A 21,641-nucleotide genomic window follows, 5' to 3' on the forward strand; every position below is an offset into this window, starting at 1 on the left:
ACACGAGAGTCTAAAAGCTCCTTTCTCTACACTGTAATGAGATTTTCTTGCCCTGTCCAGTGATACTGAATTATTTTCTGTACTGATGTATAATCTGTCATATATTAAAGATATTATGATATCATTCTTTCTGAATGAGCCAATAACCACATCATTATGTATGGGCTATTCCTTCCTTCTAATTGAACATTTTTGAGGTTCATGAACTCTACTTAGAAGGTAGATCCTCCTGATATACTGCAACTTAATTTCCAAACTTTCTATCTTTAGTTTTTTTTTTTTTTACATTCTACATCTAAGTATTTAAATCTTTCATAAAGGACCTTAAAATTAGTAAAGTTTCAGGATACAATAACTGTACAAAAATCAGTAGCACTTCTATTCACCAACAACGTCCAGGCTGAGTGAAATCAAGAATACAACCGCACTTACGATAGCCAGAAAGACGACGAAATACCTAGGAATACAGCTAACCAAGGAGGTGAAAGATCTCTACAAGGAGAACTATGAAGCACTGCTAAAAGAAATCAGAGATGACACAAATACATGGAAAAACATTCCATCCTCATGGGTTGGAAGAATCAATATCATAACAATGTTCATACTGCCAAAGGAATTTACAGATTCACCACTATTCCTATCAAATTACTAATGTCATTCTTTACAAAATTAAGAAAAACTATTAAAAAATTCATATGGAACCAAAAAGCCCAGACAACCAAAGTAACTTTTAAGCCAAAAGAACAAAGCCAGAGGCATCACACTACCCAACTTCAAACTATATACTAAAACAGCATGATACTGGTACAAAAACAGACACCTAGACCAATGGAATAGAACAGAAAACTGGGAAACAAAGATGCACACTTAACAACCATCTAATATTTGACAAGGCTGACAAAAACAAGCAATGGGGAAATGACTCTCTATTCAATAAACGATTATAGGAAAACTGACTAGCCCTAGACAGAAGATTGAAGCTGGACCCCTAACCTTTCACTGTCTACAAAAATTAACTCAAAACAGGTCAAAGATTTAAATGCAGGACCTCACACTATAAAAATCCTAGAAGCCAATCTGGAAATTCTCTTCTCGACTTTGGCATTGGCACAGATTTTTTGGCTAAGTCCCCAAAAGCAATTGTAACAAAACCAAAAATAGACAAGTGGGACCTAATTAAAGAGCTTCTGCAAAGAAAACGAAACTATCAACAGAGTAAACAGACAACCTACACAGAGTGGGAGAAGATATTCACAGACTATGCAGCTGACAAAGGCCTAATATCCAGAATCTCTAGCAAACTTAAATCAACAAGCAAAAACCAAATAACCCCATTAAAAAATGGACAAGGCACACGAACAGATACTTCTCAAAAGAAGATACACAAGTACTCAGCAAACATATGAAAAAATGCTCAGTGTCACTAATCATCAGAGAAATACAAAGTAAAACCACGATGAGACACCATCTCACACCAGTCAGAATGGCTATCATTAAAAAAGTCAAAAACAACAGATGCTGGTGAGGATGTGGAGAAAAGGGAACACTTATACACTGTTGGTAAGGAGTATAAATTAGTAAAGCCACTGTGGAAAGCAGTCTGGAGATTTCTCAAAGAACTTAAAATAGAGCTACCATTTGACCCAGCAATGCCATTACTGGGTGTATACCTAAAGGAAAAGAAATCATTCTACGAAAAAGACACATGCACTCACATGTTCATTGCTATGCTATTCACAATAGGAAAGTCACAGAAGCAACCTAGGTCCCCATAAATGATAAATTTGATAAGGAAGATGGGGCATATATATACCACGGAATACGAATACAACCATAAAAAAAGAATGAAATCATGTCCTTTGCAGTAACAGGGATGTAGTTGGAGGCCTTAATCCTAAGCGAATTAACATAGTAACAGAAAATCAAATACTGCATCTTCTCAATTATAAGTGGGAGCTAAACACTGAGTATACATGGGCATAAATATGGGAGTGACAGACATTGCAGACTACTATAGGGGAGAGAGGGAGAAGGGCATGGGTTGAAAAACTACCTGTTGGGTACTATGCTCACTACCTGGGTGATGAGATCTGTACCCTAAACCTCAGCATCATGCAATATTCCCATGTAACAAATCTGTACATGTACCCCTGTATCTAAAATAGAAGTTGAGGCTGGGTGCAGTAGCTCATGCCTGTAATCCCAGCACTTTGGGAGGCCGAGGTGGGCAGATCACTTGAAGTCAGGAGTTCAAGACCAGGCTGGCCAACATGGTGAAACCCTGTCTCTACTAAAAATACAAAAATTAGCCAGGCACAGTGACACATGCCTGTAGTCCCAGCTACTCAGGAGGCAGAGGCAGGAGAATCACCTGAACCTGGGAGGTGGAGGTTGCAGTGAGCCGAGATCACGCCATTATACTCCAGCCTGCACAACAGAATGAGACTCCATCTCAAAAAAATAAAGTTGAAAATTTTTTTTTAAAAGCTCTTAAAATATAATTTATCATTACAAAATGTTGAATTTCTGCTTTTAAAGGGATTTCGCTTTTTCCATTTTTCTTGTCCTTCTATGCTTGTGCATTTTCCTTTGAAAGCAGTTTTTAACTGGAGAGGAAGAACTGTTTGTTCTTCTGCATCCCTCACTCCTTCTGCACATCCTTCCCACCCCTGCATCTGGAACGGACTCTACTGTTCTGTGCCCTGCACAGGCTTGGGAACTTAGGCGTGCCCTGCTCTGGACCATTAGTTCTGCCACCTTCTCTTCTAGGACAAGAAAACAGAAATAGCGTGGAGAGCAAGTTCACTATTTATGTGTCTTTGTTCCATATTTCAGCCTCTTCATGTCACCTTTTCCTATTTGTCTTCCTTTCTTGCTTTCAGAAACTATTTTACTTTGTGCATCTGCCTCTTCTTGCTGAGACAGCTATCTTCACTCCAAAGTATGCTACCTTAAGTTCCCTTGTCCTTCCTCCTAGACATTCACGAACCTGCCTGCGGTTCCTCCTTTCCCTGTATGTTTCCGGGCAGCCAGAACAATTTGCAATACTCCCCACACTTCCCACTGCACCGCCCCACCCCACCCCGCCCAGGCCACATGGCAACCAAGAACTCATTCAAAGACTGGGTTAAAGTGAAAGGTAAAGGCCCCTGAAACAGGCTCCTGTTCAAGATGTCAGAGGCAATGTGTTTGTATTTTCTTCCTCCAGAGACTCAATTAAAGTGTCTGTCGATGAATACACTTACAAAAACAAGGAGAAAGGAAAGTGAGTTCCAGGAGTTCCTTGTGTATGACAGGTTCTGGCATTCAAGGGATCCCCAAATCTCCTTAAAATGAAGCCTGCCTGACAAAGAGCTCTTGGCTGGCCACTGCCCAGGAGAAAGACGCGGCCATGCAGGAGATCCAGACACAGCAATGAGCAAAGCCACAGAGCTTCACAGAAAAGCAAACCAAGCCCTCCCCACCTAAATATACACAGGCTGCCAGCCATCACCTTGCTCGTGAAGAAGCCTGTACATAAAAGAGAAACTGAAACACAATAGCTAAACAACCAATCCTGAAGTAAAGACACATGATTCAGGAACCAAAAAGATCTTAAAATTCTACTTAGTATTCTTAAAAAGATTTGAGAAGATACTGCACCCATAAGATACGAATTAAGATTGTATGAAAAGAATGATTAGAGGACAAAATAACCTCTTGAAAATAAAATAATATGATTACCAAGCAGAAACTTCAATTGGAAGGATCAAAGATAAAGTTCAAATGGAAGATAATAGGAAAAAGATGCTGGGCATGGAGCATCCACCTATTAGGTCCATTATCGGACTGGTGGGTATTTCCGATAGAAATTAAAAACAGAAAACAAAAGTGCAAAATGATCAGGAGAAAGGAGAGCCTCCTGTCACAAACTCTTGTGACACTTCTCTGTGCTCTTGCCTGCAGCCCTGCATTTGCTCAGTGCTCTGGAGCACTACCTTGTGAAGTTGGCTGGGAGCATCTGGTCTGCTGCACTTTTGAGGATTTCTACAATTTTTAAGGGACAAGGTTTTAAGAAATAAAAAAAAAAAATCCCATAAAATATTCATGAATGTGCTCATTCTATCTCTTTCCCTAAGTTTTTGAATCATTAAAAGCACCAATAATGCTACCACGGCCTCCTTCACCACCATAGCCACCAACACAGCCATAGCCACCATTGCCACTATGACCCCCTTCACCACCATAGTCATCATCCTCACCACAGCTACCTTCATCACCACAGCCAACATGACCATCACAGTCACCATTTCCACCTCAGTCACCATTTTCAATCACAGCCGCCTTTAACACCATTCTCACCATGGCCATCACCACAACCACAGCCACGAGCACCAACATGGCCACCTTCACCACCACAGCCAACAACACAACCACAGCCACCATCCTCACCATAGCTGCCTTCATTACTACAGCTACTACAGCCATTTTCACTACCATAGCCACCATTCTCACCACAGCCAGCAACACAACGGAGGTTATCATCCCCCTCACCGATGCCTTCATCACCACAGTTGACATTACCATCAGTCACCATCCTCTCACTACAGTCACCATCACTACCACAGCCACCACAGCTACCTTTACCACCATAGCTAACAACACAACCACAGCCAGCACCCCCACCATGGCCACCTTCGCCACCACAGTTACCTTCATGAGCACAGTTACCTTCTCCACCACAGCTACCTTCATCACCACCCCCACCACACTCACCAAAACAACCACAGCCACCATCCTCACCACAATCACCCTCACCTCCAGAGCCAATATCACTACTGCAGTCACCTCTACCACCATGGCAACCATCACCTCCACAGTCCCTTCATCTCCACAGCCACCATCACCACCACCGCTAACATTATTATGATCTTGATTTTGACATATAACATCAGACTTAATTACATGTGAATTTTGGGGAGGAATTGAATGCAAGCTTTTCTCCTTCTCTTAAGAAAAAAAAGTACTTACTAAGCAACTAAATAGTTTCAACAAGATTGCAGAAGACAGGCTGAACTTACCCAAGGGGTCAGATGTAATCACTATGTTTAATTTCAAGACTAGTTTCATTTACTCCTTAATAGATATTCCAAAGTCTGACTCTTACCCAACATGCTGACAAAACTAAATGGGGTTACTTTGTATTTTAGGAAAGTAGTAATGTTATATTTCTTCATCTTCCATAAAATTAGTCTAAGTGGGTGAGATTTTAACAATGCACACACAGAAAATCACACGTATGTTCTACTTTGACTCTAAAGAAAAAAATGCTTGTCACTTAATTTCTAAATGCTTTTGATCATAATCATCTTACTTTTCCCATTTTTTTTTCCTGATCCTCCCTTGCTGAAAGTTGTCAAGACAGTGGACCAGGCCTGCGCCTTACTAATGTCAAGCTAAGAGTGTGAGAGAGCCACTGCACCATATGGGCCAATGGCTTGCTGGTCTAAGACAGCTGGTCTTCAGACTAGATTTAATACTGTTCAAAAGCATCCCCTTAAAGTATTTAGGAAGAAGCCTTCTGACATAATCATCATTAGTCATCCACACTTTCACGATCAGCAGTTTTTAATGGTATCCTGCTGTTATCCAAATATTTATTAGTCCTGTCAATATGATTTACACAAGGCTTCGAAAAGAATTCTGATTTTTAAGCGGATTATTCAAAAATTATGACATGTTGACCTAGCCTCATGAATGAAAATAAAAATACTGCAAATTTACGTGTGAATAAAACCATAATGAGATATCACTACAAATGTACTACAGGGATGGAAAACGACACGCTGACCCTGCCAGTGCTGCCTGATGAGGACACAGAACGGGAGTTTGCAGACAGTCCTCAGGGAATGTATGATGGCACAGACACTTGTTTCTCCGAAAGGAAAACACGCTTGCCATATGACCCAACAATCATATTCCTAGGATTTACTCAAGTAAAATGAAAAATTATGTCTAAGCAAAAAGCCTGTAAGTGAATGTTTATAGCAGATTTATTCCTATTTGTCCCAAACTGGAAACTATCTCCCATCCACTAACTATTGACTAGACAGACAAACCACAGCTCTTTCTTATGGTGGAATACTACTCAGCATCAGAAGGAATGAATAGCCTGATACGTACAGCAACATGGATCAGTCTCAGATGTATTATGCTAAAGAAAGAAGCCCAACTCAACAGGTTGCATACTGTTCAATTCCCCTTATAGGATATTCTGGAAAAAGAAAACCTGTAAGGGTAGAAAACAGAGCAGTGGTTGCTGGGAGTGGGGTTGAATCAAAAGGGGCAAGAGGGAATGAGTGATGGAACTGATTTATATATAGATTGTGGTAGCGGTGGTTATGTGACTGTATGCATTTGTCAAACTTCACAGAACGTATGTCTAAAAAGAATGTATTTCATTGTATGTAAATTTTACCTCAATAAACCTAATGAAAGAATTCAGTGTGGTAACCTGAAGAAAAATAAGAGTTAAAAATATGTATAGTCTTTCCTTGTACACCTAAAGTTACAAATGAAAGTCAAAAGCCTCACTATCCCTGAGGCAGAGACAAGTTAACTTCACTGCCAGTTTATGATCAGGTAAAGGCTACTGTGTTACCATGGATACAAGCTGTTATTCTCTTTTGTATGAAACCTTTCATATCATTAAATTGTGACTCACATGGTGCAGGGGTAAACTCAGAAACATCCAGGCAAAGTCACCCAAGGGTTTTTCCATGTTAGGAACCCTGCCCATAGCGTTTTCTTCATGAACACATGAAAAACTGTGTGATGTCAGTGATCATATCCTTAAGGGGTTAAAGAAAGAAAGGTTAGAGACTTTTTGGCTAAATTTGAAGGCGATTCCAAAAGCTGTCTGCTAGTCCTCAGGTCATTAAGGCTGTTTCTTTTTTATTGTTTGTTATAGAAATGATTTCCCAAACATAGACTGTGGAAATGGTGACATATGGGAGGCTGACCCCTCCTCTCTCTGTCATCTTTCATGTGAAACCATGATTTTCTGATTTATAAAGTAGATAGTGTGGAGATTGAAGGTAGGTTTTAAAGTCAGGCTAATTCTTTGTGGTGGGATTCAAATTAGCGAATTGTGGTAATTTATTCACACATGGTAGGTCATGATAGAAATAAGACTTTAAAAAGCACCTATATTTTAAAACTCTGTTAAAAATGTTCTGCCGCAGAGATAGCCATACATCCGCCTAACAACCAGTAAATATTAAAATCACAGCAGCCACCAGGGACCTAGTGCTTTCTGTAGGTTAAGGAGGCACCACACACACCTCTCAGGCCTTGGCTCTCCCGCTTCCTGTCTTGCTTTTCATGATCCAGGATCCCACACAGTCCAGAGCTCCCACAGGCACCATGCTAGGCCTGCCTCCAGGCCTTTGTCTATTCATTGCTTCATCTGACACAGATATTTTGACTGTCTACTATGTGTCTGTTACGGATTGAATTGTGCCCTGCCCCCCAGCCCCAAATCCAAATGTTGAAGTCCTAGCCCCTACTAGGACCTTATGTGGAAATAAGTCCTTGCAGATATAAGTAATTAAGATGAGGTCATACTGGAGCAGGTGGGCCGCTAATCCTGTATGAATTGTGTCCTTATAAAAAGCAGAAATTTGGACACACACACACAGAGAATGACACAGGATGATGAAGGCAGAGAGCAGGGTGATGTGTCTACAAGTCAAGGAGGGCCAAAGATTGCCAACCAACCTCCAGAAGCTGGGAGAGAGGCAGGAGTCAGACTCTTCCTTACAGCCTCGGAAGGAACCAACCCTGCTCTTGGACCCCAGATCTTGGACTTGTAGCCTTCAGAACTGTGAGATAATACGTTTCTGTCTCAACTACATTTTTAGTTATATAAAGTACATTTCCTACTGACAAGGAGATGCTGAAAAGAGATAAGAAGCTCCCTTAACTGAATCCCTCGTTCAGGAGGATGGCTCAGGTGGTGATTTGGAACACTGCTCCTTTGCGGACCAGGCACGTGGCTCCTCAGTGCTTCTGCAGCCCTGACCAAGCAGCTCGCCCTCTCCTCCTCTGACTTCTTTTTGATTTGAATCTGCAATAACCTAAAATACTTTATATACCTTTAAAGCAACTGGGGTAATCTTTTTTCTAGAGGGAAAGAGGGAGAGTTGTGTAAAGTGTGGCATAATGGCTTTTGGGCTAGGTCTGGCGTCACGGCCTTTGGGGAACTCGATGGTCTCTAATCTTGGCGAGGGCACCGACAAACACCCAATGTTGGGGCATATGGACAACCCCAGAAGTCTCACACAGCAGCTGTTACATCGATTTCCAAGTACAGAGACCTAAGCAATAACTGTAGTGACATTTTCCTGGCTTGCTCTGACCTCTGAATCTCACTGATTAGTCTAACACACACTGTGAACATCAACCAGTTAGGACTCTAAGCCAAAACTCAAAAATTGCTTTAAAATGGCAGGAGATGTTTAAGACATAATTTGTGCGAGTTGGTCATTAACTTTCTCACTTCCCAATCCGTGATTCTTTTTTATATTCTCCCTCTCAATTATTTTTCCCTGTTAGGCTGATGTTTCTGTAGTAGTTACCTCTAATCACTAAGATACTTCTGTAGGCAATCCATGCTCTGGATGTTACAGAGCAGTCAATATGGATGGGGAATTAAAAAAAAATTGACTCTCTGCATATTAACTTTCCATCATTCTACTTATATTTCCCTTGTTTAAATAAAAACAATCTTTTTTAAAGAAAATATTGATTGGATTTGTATATTCAGAGGAGTAATTTAAAAATCCCCATGATGATAATTTATGCTCTATTATTCTAAGGTAACTCAAAGGCCCAAACACCTTAAGAATATCATGTACCAGTTGAGGTTTTCAGATACAAATCTGGCTGTGAATCTTTGATTCTATTCCCTCACTGCCAACAGTCAATTTTCCCCCTTGTCACCATTTTATTTCCCACAGTACCTGTTCGTTTTCCATCCTCCAAAGCCCTCAACTTTCACTTCCTTTCTAACAATTGCCATAAATACACATCTTTAAATTCAGTATGCTAGGATGAAGTCTGGCACTCTTCAACAGAAACACAGCTATTGTCCTCTTTCTAAAGTTACCTGTCTCCCAAAACTCTGATGCTTCATCTGTTCCATCAACAAACATTTCTTAAACACGTAGTGTGCTCACAGAACCTGACTAGATCCTAAGTGCAATACAGGAAAAGTGATTGGCTTGGCTTTTCTCTAGATTCTACCCTTCCACAAACAGTCATTAGCACTTTTCTGTCCTAAGAACTTAGCTTTTTGGTTGTCATTTCTTCTCCTTCACCCTTTCCAGCATGCAGCCTTTCCATTTTCATTTAATACACATATCCCTTTCTCTCACAAAACCATCTGGGCCAGGTACCTGCTGCATGCCTTGCATGGTTTGCTGCAGGAACTGCAATTGCTGGTCCTTGGTGAGGTTCTCTTCTGTTCGGAAAAGCTGTTCTTTTTCTTGTTTCAGCAGCTCCACCTCATTCCTGTAGGCATCCAGCTGCCAGCGGAGACTGTCATTCTCCTCTTTCAGAGCGTAGGCCTGAGCAGCCAGAGCTAAAGGACAAACAGAATGAGTTCAAGTGAGTTACCTTCTTGCTTAGCTTGAGGAGGCCTTCTGTGGGAAAGGGAGTCTGCCACCCAAGTTCTTAATGTTTGTACCAGCTCAGAAATAAAAGCAGAATGCCTTACCCCGGGGCTGTCTGTTTTGTAGTCAGTATGCATCACTTCTCTCGGAACTTTTATCTATTCTGTTTGTCCTGTCTTACGTATGAATGTTTCTTATGGGCACGGGATTAATTCCTCCCAAATTCTTGTCCCTTGACCTCTCTCCCTCAATGCTGGACACCCTCACAGACATTGGTATGTGGTGCTAGGTGGTGACAACCTAGAATTCCAGGCAACGATCATATCTACTAAATATTGTCTTCCCCCTTTCTACAGGATTGCTTAGCTCCTTGGAGGGCTGCTTTCTTTCAAAGAATCAGCAGTTCTACAGGTTGAGACATGCGGCAGCCTCCCAGGGGACAGAGGAATTTATATGCACACCGTTCCTTCCTGCTCTACTGCTGGGACAAATTGCACAGATTGTTTTCCTCCAACTCTGATCAGAATGGGAACCTAGTTCCATCTGTTTCACCAACAGATTAAAACTCTTTTCCTCTGCAAGGCTGAGTGGTTACTCTAATACCTCTCCCTGAAACCCCCAATTCTCCACATTTAGATTCAGACTTCATTCATATGTCCATCTTGTTAAGAAACCAAGACAGTTAACTCGGGGTCTCACACATCTCAAGGTTTCAGAAATAGCCGAAACTGAAAAAGAAAACAAATGGTACAAAACAAAGATTGAGGGTAGGGAATCCCTTTCCCTAGTTTCTATCTTATTGCTTAGGGGGCTCTCCAAAAATCAACATAGCCTGCTGGGCACTCACAAAGTACTGGATCATGAGCTTTGTATGAACTCACTCACTTCATAGCCCCATCAAGCCTGTGATGCCGGTGCTGGTCTTATCCCCGTCTTTACAGATGAGAAAAATGTGGCACAGAGAAGTTACGTAACTCATCCAATCCCACAAAGTAAGTAGCAGAAAGCCTTCACACCCAGGCTGCAGGCAGGCTCCAGAGTCTCTGCTCTTGATTACGTTGGTCCATGTGTTCAGTTCTTACCAGGCTGTTCAAAACCAGTCTCACATTCCCCCACCAACTCTCCCACCAGTCTCCCTTTGATCTTCCCCCTCACAGAAAAGCCATTCCCCACTTGTGTAAGCAAGAGAAAAGTGAAAGCAAATTTGAAACGCTTGTTACCAGAAACTTCAAACATGTAACTTCCAGTAGATAAGGGCACGGTGTGGAGCCCACCACACACCAGAGCGTCAGTGCATTCACGTTTGCAGCCCGTTTCCCGTGTTAGAGGACCAAATCAAGGTCGCCTCCTGGGTGTTCTACCCGCACATTACAGTTCCATGGTGATAAAGCTTTACCGAGGTGCTCTGAGACCATAGTGAATTCTCTCCTCAAATATCAAACGTCAAATTATGTTAATAATAGTTTTATCGTTGAGTGTTTTACAGTATTCCATCTTGCAAAATAATCTCTGTGTGGTACACACTGAACTACTAATCAAACAGAACATGCAATTACCCAGACATTTCCCTACCTCAAGTCAGTAGGGATCAATTACTTAACAGGCATTTACTGCATATTTACCTGTGCTCAGGTCTGTGTGGGCATCTCAGACCACAAAAAGAGGAGACAGAATACATCTGTTCTCTCAAAGAGCTTAAAATCTAGTAGAAACTGACACATTTAAGAAGAAACGATTGCTTTCAAAGGAAGAAAGGATAATGTGATGTCTGGAATACAGCAGGCACTCAATAAACGTTGGTTGAATGAATAAATGAATAAATGAGTCTAGATGCATGACAAAAAAAAAAAGTATCCTATAGGAGTTCAGAGAAGAGAAAGAAAAATTCAGACTGAAGGAATAAATGAGGGCTTTGGAAGATGAAAAACCCAAGAACTTGGGAAGGATGTCTCTCAGTCAGGAGCCAGAGCATAAGCAAAAGCCCAGAGATGAAAATCAAAGGTAGAATACTTGGGGCAAGAAGGAGAGAAACTTGAGCAAAAGCCAAGTGTTTGCCTGGCAGCAGTGAGAGAAAGGTGATCCACGTCAGGTGATGGGAGACGATGGGGAAGGTTAGGTTCAATGGAGCGGCCAATTGAGAACCACTGACAGTGCTTGGGGTGCTGGAAGGACATGATGAAATTGGGATTTAGGAACATTAGTTTGGCAATGGTGCATGGAATGAACTGGAGGCTGAGAGAATGAAAAAAGGAGATTTTATTTGGTGTATGTGTGTGCAAAACCAAGGAGCAGCCACTTTTACAGCTTTCAGAGACTTACTCATAAAATCAGAAATTATCCAGCATGTACCCCACGGCATGAGCCAGTGCCTTCTAACACTGTGCAGCCCAGCTTCGGATCTTGTCCACATCCTGAGATACCACCTCCTGACAGCTCCGTTTACCAAGCCAGAAGGAAATGGTTATGAGGAATCATTTGTGAGAGGGATGTTGTAATAGGGCAAAATCACAGAAAATGCAAATGATGAAAAAAGTGTTGGCACTACACAGGCACATTACTACATTTAGTAGCATTCAAAGACACTTAAGTCATTTCCTTAGGAAGCTCTATTTGGCCCTTTTTCAATTCAGAGTGGCATTTTTATTATCATAACTGATAGCAGGTGTTTGTGAAGAAATCGATTAGTATGCAGGGATGGAAATTACATTTTCCAAATGAATTGCATAGTCTGCAAGATATGCTGAAATCTGTATAGCAAAATGCAAGCAGCTATAAAGCATGTGCCAGCAGCATTATTTAAATAAATTATCTGAACATAAATACATACAGGAAAGTATACCATCCATTATTTTAGGGGATCTCTTATAAACCTATGGAATGGCACTGCTGAGAGTTCTTATTCTTGGCTAAGCCAAGTGACCACAGTGCCTGCCAAGCAGGATATAATATTGTTTGCATTCCTGGAATAGGAATGTGATATCATCATATTAAAAAAACCTGTAACAGCTGTAATTCCCCCCCACCAAAAAAAAAAAAAAAAAAAAAAAATCAATACCATAGCAAATCCCATCAAAATTTTTATAATGGGGGCACATAACTGATTTACATTCTTGATTAAATGATTTCAAGCTTGATTTTTACAAAAAAATGTTCGTTACTCATGTGGCAGCAAGTAGTTATTTTCTAAAGGGTGAGAAATTGTATATTGACTCCACTTAGCTTCAGGCCACCTGTTTGTAAACATCACTCAGTGTCATACTGCAGCCCTGAATCTATTCCTCAGACGAGCCTGCCTGGAGGAGCCTATATTATGTTTCTTGGGCCAGAACTCTAACAGAAAAAAATCCTAATAATTTCTGACTTAATGTAATTTCTCAGTGTATTAAAAATTCAGAAATTGGAAAGGGCAACTCTTTCATTTCTCTCTTTCTCTTTAGTTCTTTCTGGAATACTGTACTAAATTAAAGAGTTTTGGAAAAATGTGTCATCGATCTTCCATGATAAAATTTACCTTATAAGACTGTACAACGAATCCACTATCCAAATAAGCATAAGAATTTTTTAAAAAGTACAGCGTGCATCTTTCGGTAGGAATTCCTAAGGAGTGCACCGGGTGCCAATAAATGGAATATCTAAGAGACACCCCATGTGGATTACCAATTTCCGCTAATAAAAGAAGAATAGAATTAGGCCGGGCGCAGTGGTTCACACATGTAATCCCAGCACTTTGGGAGGCCGAGGAGGGTGGATCATGAGGTCAGGAGATCGAGACCATCCTGGCTAACATAGTGAAACCCCGTCTCTACTAAAAATACAAAAAATTAGCCGGGCGTGGTGATGGGCACCTGCAGTCCCAGCTACTCGGGAGGCTGAGGCAGGAGAATGGTGTGAACCCGGGAGGCAGAGGCTGCAGTAAGCCAAGATGGCACCACTGTACTCCAGCCTGGGTGACAGAGCGAGACTCCATCTCAAAAAAAAAAAAAAGAATAGAATTAGACACCTTAAATGTAAACTGGACTGAAGGTGATTAAATCTTTTGTTGGTGATTTTAAAGGCACTGGTGAATCTAGTGGTGCCTCTGGATTACATCAATTAATTCACCAACCATCCATTTATGTATTTATTAAGAAAACATGGTGAGGAGCTGTAGCATTCACAAGAAGCTTAAGGCCAGCATAGTCATCCATTTCTACTTACTGAGTACTTTAGAAAACTTCTGAATACTGGAATTTTCTGATTGGATCAAAAATGAAATAATAATGTTGGAAAAATTTTGCTAGGCAAGATTGTTATACTTCAAAAACTTAGCACTAGACTAAAAAACGACCAAAGTGACACTAGTGTATGAAAATCAATCCAAAGATTGAACTGCACTGCTGAAGAAAAGGCTTAAAGGTATTGCAGCATCTTGTTATATTCTTTACTAGATTCTATATAAACCATTATTCTTTACATTAATTATGGCCAAAGTGACCTCCTCTTCTGTCTCCTTACTGTGTTTCCATGGGAACAGCTAATGCCATGCTTAACTTCTTTAAGTAAATAATCTGGCGAAAGCCTTGAAATCTCTCTTACCAGCCTGAGCCAGCCTCAGAAAAATAATTAGCAATATATGAAACATGTAAGTTATTTTGGGTTATGTCCCAGTAAGCTGCCAGTCTGTTAATATCTTTTTCATGCTCAGGCAAGATGTAACTAAATAATAAAACATTTTAACATATTGTTTCTAACAATATCTGTGTTTCTCCAGAACTCTCAGTCTTTGTGTGTTTGGGGAACTCTGTGTTTAACATTCCCCCTCCACTTTGCCAGATGTCCTCCTGAAATGCTGGAAGGACACTGCTGAACTGTAGATTTCTTTCCCACATGCGAAGAAAGTCTTTTTCAAGAATTTCACTGGCTGCTACCCAGGGAGGCAGTTGTACCCATAGCCCCTGAACACCTGAACACAGGAGGACGGAGGCAGGCTGGCCTGGCAAATGCCACCACAATATCTGTGTGCCTTCAACGGCTGCCTCCTCAGTCACGATCCTGCCTCCTGCTCCCCTATGAAAGGGAGCTGTAGTTATGGCCCAGAGACAGGGACTCTCTCCAGCTTCTATCTGCTTCTCTGCATTCCGAATCTTCTTGTGAGGTGCCTTGAGGCCTTTAGATGCAGTTCTGTGGCAGAGGCATTATCACACTGTGTGCTCAAACTCATGCTTCTCTTTGTGTACAGCAGTGTTGCTCCTGAGAGGTGACTGCCCAGAGGTTGCCATGTGAGCAGTTCTCATCAATGGAGTGTGAGGGGGAGTGGGGATGCCTTCTGCACATTCCCTCATTCTCTGCCTGCTGCTGGAACGAGCTTGGGTCTCTGAGTCACCACATGGAGGAAAGGTGCCCACAGGCCCAGAATATCTGCCTTGGACTGTTGTGTGCTGAAAAAGTAACACTTTTTTTTTTTTTTTTTTTTTTCTTGGTTAGGCCACTGAAAATTCAGGACTTCTTTATCTAGCAGCTGGTGTTACTCTAACCCAGTGTTCTCCAAACATTGGTATGCATTACAGGCTCCTGACGGGCATATTAAAACACACATTTCTGGGCCCTACCCTCAGAGTTTCCAGTTCAGTTTGTCTGGGAGGAAGCCCAAGAATTAGCATTCTTCCAAGTCCCCAGGTGGTGCTGATGCTGCTGGTGCAGAGACCACACTCTGCGAGCCACTGCTCAGACTGCTCCTCATTCTATCCCGATTCCTAAACTGGGGCTGTGGTTGGCTTCTTTGGAGAAATGCTTCTGAAAGAACCACATGTTTGGCTTGTCATTCTGGTTTTATTCCTTGATCTTCTTTTGTATGAGCCCCAGCTTCACGTTCTGCACCTGGGAAGGCAGCCCTGTTGCATCCCTGTGCCCAGGTCCCATGAGCTCAGCTTGCCCCGTGCCCTGGCTATCTTCTATGGAAGATTTGGGCAAAAGGCACAGTCGCTATTCTGTTTTCCTCAAATAACAGTAGCAGGAATGGGAATAGCAATAGTGGTCGTGACAGCTAATGATTTTTATGTGCCAGGCACTGTGGTAAGCATATTATATACACAGTATTCTTTCACCCTCATGAAAACACGATACCGTCAATATGATTATTATTTCTATTTTCCAGATGATGGAAGTGAGTTTCTGGGAGACAGAGGTTGCTGGTTGGAGGCACAAGGTGTGGCTCTAGAACTGTATTCCTCGATATATTGCCACCATGGTAGCTCACGTAAGTACTACCCATCCCAGGGAAAGGAGTGAACCAGGGACCCTACTGTAGTGGCTAGTTTGCTCCTAACAGAAGTAAAACATTCAATTTCTGGCTCTATCCTGGGAGTGTTCTGCTGGAGAGAGACTCTGCTACGAAAGCAGAGAGGATGATCCTCTTTTAAAACAAACATGCATGCATTTTCTGCGGCACAAACTTGGGGATGATTTATGGAGAAGTTAAACTCACCCTTCAGGAAATCTTGAGGCCTGGCTTGAACCACTTAGGGATCCTACTTTCTTCCCTGTGTCTCCCTTCTCTCAAACGGCCACAGTGATACCCACTGATCCCAGAGCTCAAGAGCCTGAGTTCCTAATAATGCTTTATTGAGACAGTTTTGTCCGTAGACCCATGCTGATCTCAGGATTCCCAAGATCCAGTATGAGACTATTCACCCCATCCATCTGAACTCACCCATGTTTGATTTTTAAAGTGTCTGTGCCTTCAGTTAGAATAAAGGTGACAGAAACTCCTCTCCTGTTGTGCTAACCTCCCATGAACTCTGTCTCCTGAGTCTACTTTGCTTGGGCTAATGAAGGCCAAAGACAAGCACCAGCGCCATGCTCAGAAGACCAATAGAGGCTCGGGGTCCCTCATTGTTGGTGGCCTCATTCTCGATGGCTGCTGTTGCCATCAGTGCCTCCCAGTGGCCAGGCACAGAGCTGGAAAGTATCCTGGGATGACATCTGCCAACAGCCAGTCTCGTGCTGGAGAGCCTCTTATGGTACCAAGAAAGTACAATCGACCTGCTTTTCAATAATACCTGTATCACCACTGAAGCAGCAGGCTTCCTCAAATCGCTCACGGAAATTTCTTCTGCTACATTTTTGCAGGATTATTATTATTACAACTTAGCATTGACATAACATTTCATATGTGCAGTGTGTATTCGAATCTGCACATTAGCTATTATTAGGGAAAGCTAAACAGAAGCACAATGCAGTGTCTATTTTCATCTTTGTGTGAGGCCAGTGGAATAAGGATAATTTGGAGAATGCAGGTAAGTTAGATCCTGTTATTATGATGGCTTAAATGTGAGTCTGGAGGCACAACGGGCAGCAGGTGGCTCAGGAAAAAAAAATTCTCTGCTCCTTCCTCCCTAGAACTCTTCCTGAGGAAGTAGTCTGCACCAGCAGCAAAACTAGGAGGTGCCGCTGGGCTACTGCCACTATGGAGAATTCACGTCAGGCCTTATCACTTTTCCATTTACATTATTATCCTCTGATCCATCCCAAACCATCCCCATTTTCCTCAGAGGAAAAGAAGCAAGGGAAAGAGGCATGTTCACTTCTTGCAAAAGCAGGATAAGTCTGTCATTTAAAACGCTGTTGAAGGATGCTCTGTCAGGTGAGGATGCCTTTAGAGACCTCCGGGAAGCACATCAGAAGTGAATGCTGCAAGCATGAGCTGAGCCCCCTACTCTAGATCAAGCCGGGGACAGGGTGGGGAAGCAAGGCTCTGAGCCCCTGCCCGGCCTGGCCTCAGCAGCTCCCAGCCCAGCTGCAGGGAGAGCTACAGATATGGAACCTGGTAGAAGCTGGTTAGAAGGGCTCCAGGAGGGGCCATCCTCACACTGTGTAGTGGGAGTCAAATGAGGGAGAGAAGGCTTCTGGCTGGAACTTAAGAGCTGGAGGAGGCTCTTTCTGGAAGGCAGTGGTTGAGCTCACACATTGAAAAGCTGAAGGGAAGCAGAGTGGGACTGCTGCACAGTGGACACTGCTTTACCAAAAGATTCAGCGATCTCCAGGAGGAGGTGCCACGGCTATGGAGGAGAGGAGAGCAGCCTGCTTCCTACTGAGCCCCAAGGCCAGGCAGGAGCTTCTTAGGAGGGGGCATTTTCCCCCACTCTTCCTTTTCTTTTAATTAGATTTTAGTTTTCTTTGTCACTTTCAGTCCCTATTTTGATTTCCAAGATTATAGGGCCATTTTTTAAAAAATCCTCTAACGGCTTTAAAGATTCTTTTTTAGGAAAGTCAGACTTAGCTAAGCCAAGCTAGATCATAAAATGACACCGGCTTTCAGGAATGGTACCCCCTCCCCTGCAGACAGTGCACCTCCCTTGGGTGTAGTACTCCACCACGGGCTCAGCCCTGTATGACTTCATCCTAACTAGTAGTTGGTCTTGTCCAAAGAGAGAAACTTAAACAGCAATCCTTCCCTCCAAAACAACTGCTCTGATTTTCTCACCCGTCTGCAGTATAAAAGCAGTGACCTCTTTTTCCTCCCATCTTACAAATGTCCTTCCTTTTAACAAGTGGTCACTTCTAATTTTCATCAAGAAACCTTCCCCTTAAGAAGTGATAGTTCCCCTCTCCTGCTCTACCCCCGACACAGAAACACACGCATGCGCGCACACACAGTTATATTATATTTGAACGGGTGCTTCTACCGTGTAAAACACATCCACGCTATGAAATGTGAAAGGATGGCCAGCCCAAACCTAAGGTGTCTTCTCAGTTCTATGCATTGCTCTTTGCAAGGAGTAGCATCTTTTTTTTGTAAAGCTTTTATTTTATAATGCCAAAGACTTGTGATAACGAGTTGAACAGAAAACTTTTTTCGAAAGTTACTTCCGCCTTAGGTTAACCCTAACTATCCAGACTACTAACTGGGCACCAAGACTTCACTTTTATTGCTTGGGCACTGACTGTGCTTGGGCTGTCTCTGAGCCTCCTCCTCGCCACTGTTCTCATTACCAACATTGAAACTGACTTATGAATACTTACTTGTGTCTGGCAATAGGACAAAAAGTATCTGCATCCTCTCTAAATGTATAACCAAGGTAGGAGGACCCAGTGTGAACAGCTAGCTGGCATCTGGAGCTATCTGTACCACTTTGGTATCTCTTAAATGAGAAACCTTGGACTCATCCCAGATGTTATGAATCTGAGATTCTGGGATGGGGCCAGAGTTCAGCAAGTTTCAGCAAGTTTCTAGGGTGATTCTGATGCATGCCAACATTGTAGATCCACTTCCCTGGCCTTTAGGGACCAGCTCCCCACTTCCTAATGCTTTCTTCATGACTTTCTTCTAGTCTTAGATTTCTTTCATTAGTTTTCACACTTGCTTTCTTTCAGCCTTTTCCAACAGCTGAAAGGACCTTCTCTCCTGCTTTTACAACCCAGCACAGCCTTCTGGGCTTCTCTGCCTCTGCCATGTCTTCTCACATTCCATTAACCTATCAGCCTGCTCCTTGCTGAATACTTCCCTCTGACTCTCCTGGAATGACACTGCCTGTGACGGAATGCTTTCATAAATCCTACAGGCAGTGTCTCCAAAACACATTGTTCTCATCCGCTCGATGTTGTTGTGCATTACTTTTCTTTGCAGCCATACGTCTGGAGAAAGTTTCTGCTATGGCATGTTTGTGGCTTGCACCCAGGAGAGGCCAGGCTGAGCCTCTGGAACTAATTGCCCTTGACCGGGCCCCGGGATCAGCCTTTTCACTGTGGGAGATGAGGCCGCTCCTGTGTACACGTGCTTACCACACCAGTCTCTAGATTCGCAGAGGCTTTTCTCCTTGGCGAGGGGCCAGGCATGCCTGCTTCCCTCTCTCACTGCTGATGGATGAGCAGACAGTTCCTGTCTATTCTCCTAGAGGTAGAGAAAGGCAGGGCCTCTGTCCTTGGCTTGCATCACCACTCACATCAGGCCGCCCTCCTCCCCAGCCCTCGCTTTTCAAGCCGCCCTTTGTTCCAGTGAGCCAGAGGATACTCCAAATGCACCCGACACAGACCTGTGAGGGGACTTCTCCACCTGGGTCTTGCCTGCTCCACTTAAACTACCTCCCTCTCACTTCTCCTTTCTTTGCTCCTTTATCATTGCCTATGTCAGTCACTTCCTGTCCACTACAGATTTTTATCCTTTACTCCATTTTTGTTTTCTTCTCATTCCCACATTACCTTACCTCAACCCGTTTTGTTCTTCTTTCCCACCTAGGTAACCTTTCTCGCATCCTCACAAAAAACCAGTTTTTGCTTTGTTCATTAAAATGATTTGTTTTGCATTTCTGGTGAGTATAATTTTCCAGGTAGCAATGTTTTATTCTTACCAGTGCCTCCTTAAAAAGCCTCTGCAAGTGCTGAGGTGCCAGTTAAGCACTGTCTGACAGCCATCATCCTCACGTTACAGGCCAGTGGTTTTCAATCCTTTGTGCAGTAGCATCACCTGGGGACTGTTTTAATAACACAGATGCCTGGGTATTAACCCTCGGCCATTGGTATGTGTATAAAGTTGCCCAGTTGATTCTCATGTGCAGACGGGGCCGTGAACCACACATTCACACCTTCTGCTCTACACCAGTATCAACGCTCCACATTGCCACAGTGCCTGGTATTTGCAAGATACCACAGAATCCCTTAATTGTTTATTTCTCACAGCCTTATTGAGAAACTCCCAGGATGAGCCTCATGTCATTGCTGAGAAAGCTGAGGCTTAGAGAAGGGACATTATTTGCCAAGCCATGCCAGAAATAGAACCAAGGCACCTCAAGGGCCCTCTGACCTCATCCGCTCAAAGTTATTTTTAATTTTTTTAATTTTTATTTTTTAGACAGAGTCTCGCTGTCACCTAGGCTGAAGTGCCTCCCAGGCTTACATGATCCTCCTGCCTCAGCCTCCCGTGTAGCTGGGATTACAGGTGTGCACCACCACACCTGGCTAATTTTTGTATTTTTAGTAGAGACGGGGTTTCACCATGTTGGCCAGGCTGGTCTAGAACTCTTGACCTCAAGTGATCCGCCCACCTTGGTCTCCCAAAGTGCTGGGATTACAGGTGTGAGTCACTGTACCCAGCCTCATAGTTACTTGTTGACTGCATCAGTGACTCTAAACTCCCCCTGCCAGCAACACTGGTCCTCACTCATAGAGGTCCCTTTCTCAGAGCCATTCTAATGCTTGACCCCCAAGATGAGCCTCTCTTCCAAAGAGATTATCATAGTGAGCTTGGCGGTGCTCAGTCACGCCCGACAGTGGGGAGGAAATGCAGAAGAAAGCCAAGGACTTATTTTCGGAATTCTGAATATTTCAGTGATTCAGATGGCTTCAGTTCACATTCTTCAACTGGACACATCATCACTTCTTTTTATCCCCAGAGTTTGAGTGCTACAAAATCTTGCTTCGACAAACTCAGCATTAGTCTTCTTGGAGTCCTTGGGCAGGGGAAATGCATGTATTTTATAAAGTGTCTGGATGGATAAATTACAGCAATTTTTCCCTGGGAGAGAGTTGTTCAGACATTTAAACCCTCTGTATATTGAGCATGATAACCTTTCTCATATCCCCACAAAAAACCAGTTTTTGCTTTGTTCATTAAAATGATTTGTTTTGCATTTCTGATGAGTACAATTTTTCAGGTAGCCATGTTTTATTCTTACCGGAGTCTCCTTAAAATGCCTCTGCAAGTGCTGAGGTGCCAGTTAAGCACTATTAATCAAACACTAAATGTTTTTTAAACAGCTCTACCTTTTTTTTCTAATTGAGAAACAGAGCTGTTTGGGCAAGTTTACGAGGTGACCTTGATTGAATTAAAGAGGTCAGCGATGGAACAGACCTCAAACCCATATTCAATGATTTTTTAAAAATGACTTCCTTCCAATTAAGCAGAAATTAGCATAAAATATTTTGTTTCTGAAAGGTTAAAAGAATTCCTCTGAGAAGGCAGCTCTCTTGTTACTAGCTTTTTATTGAACATGAGACTATGGATAGTTTCATATA

At 42.6% G+C, this 21,641-nt stretch overlaps 1 protein-coding gene across 6 annotated transcripts in view; it reads right to left on the reverse strand.

Moving 5' to 3' along the window:
• Nucleotides 1-21,641, reverse strand: part of ENOX1 (ecto-NOX disulfide-thiol exchanger 1) — a 578,892-nt gene that overhangs the window by 84,955 nt on the left and 472,296 nt on the right. For all 6 annotated transcript variants that reach the window (XM_050766189.1, XM_050766187.1, XM_050766188.1 and 3 more), the window contains one exon: nucleotides 9,438-9,622. In XM_050766189.1, coding sequence (XP_050622146.1) covers nucleotides 9,438-9,622 — 185 coding nt within the window. The remainder of the gene's footprint in view (nucleotides 1-9,437; nucleotides 9,623-21,641) is intronic.

Source organism: Macaca thibetana, chromosome 17, assembly GCF_024542745.1.
Source record: "Macaca thibetana thibetana isolate TM-01 chromosome 17, ASM2454274v1, whole genome shotgun sequence".
NCBI classification, from domain to species: Eukaryota; Metazoa; Chordata; class Mammalia; order Primates; family Cercopithecidae; genus Macaca; species Macaca thibetana.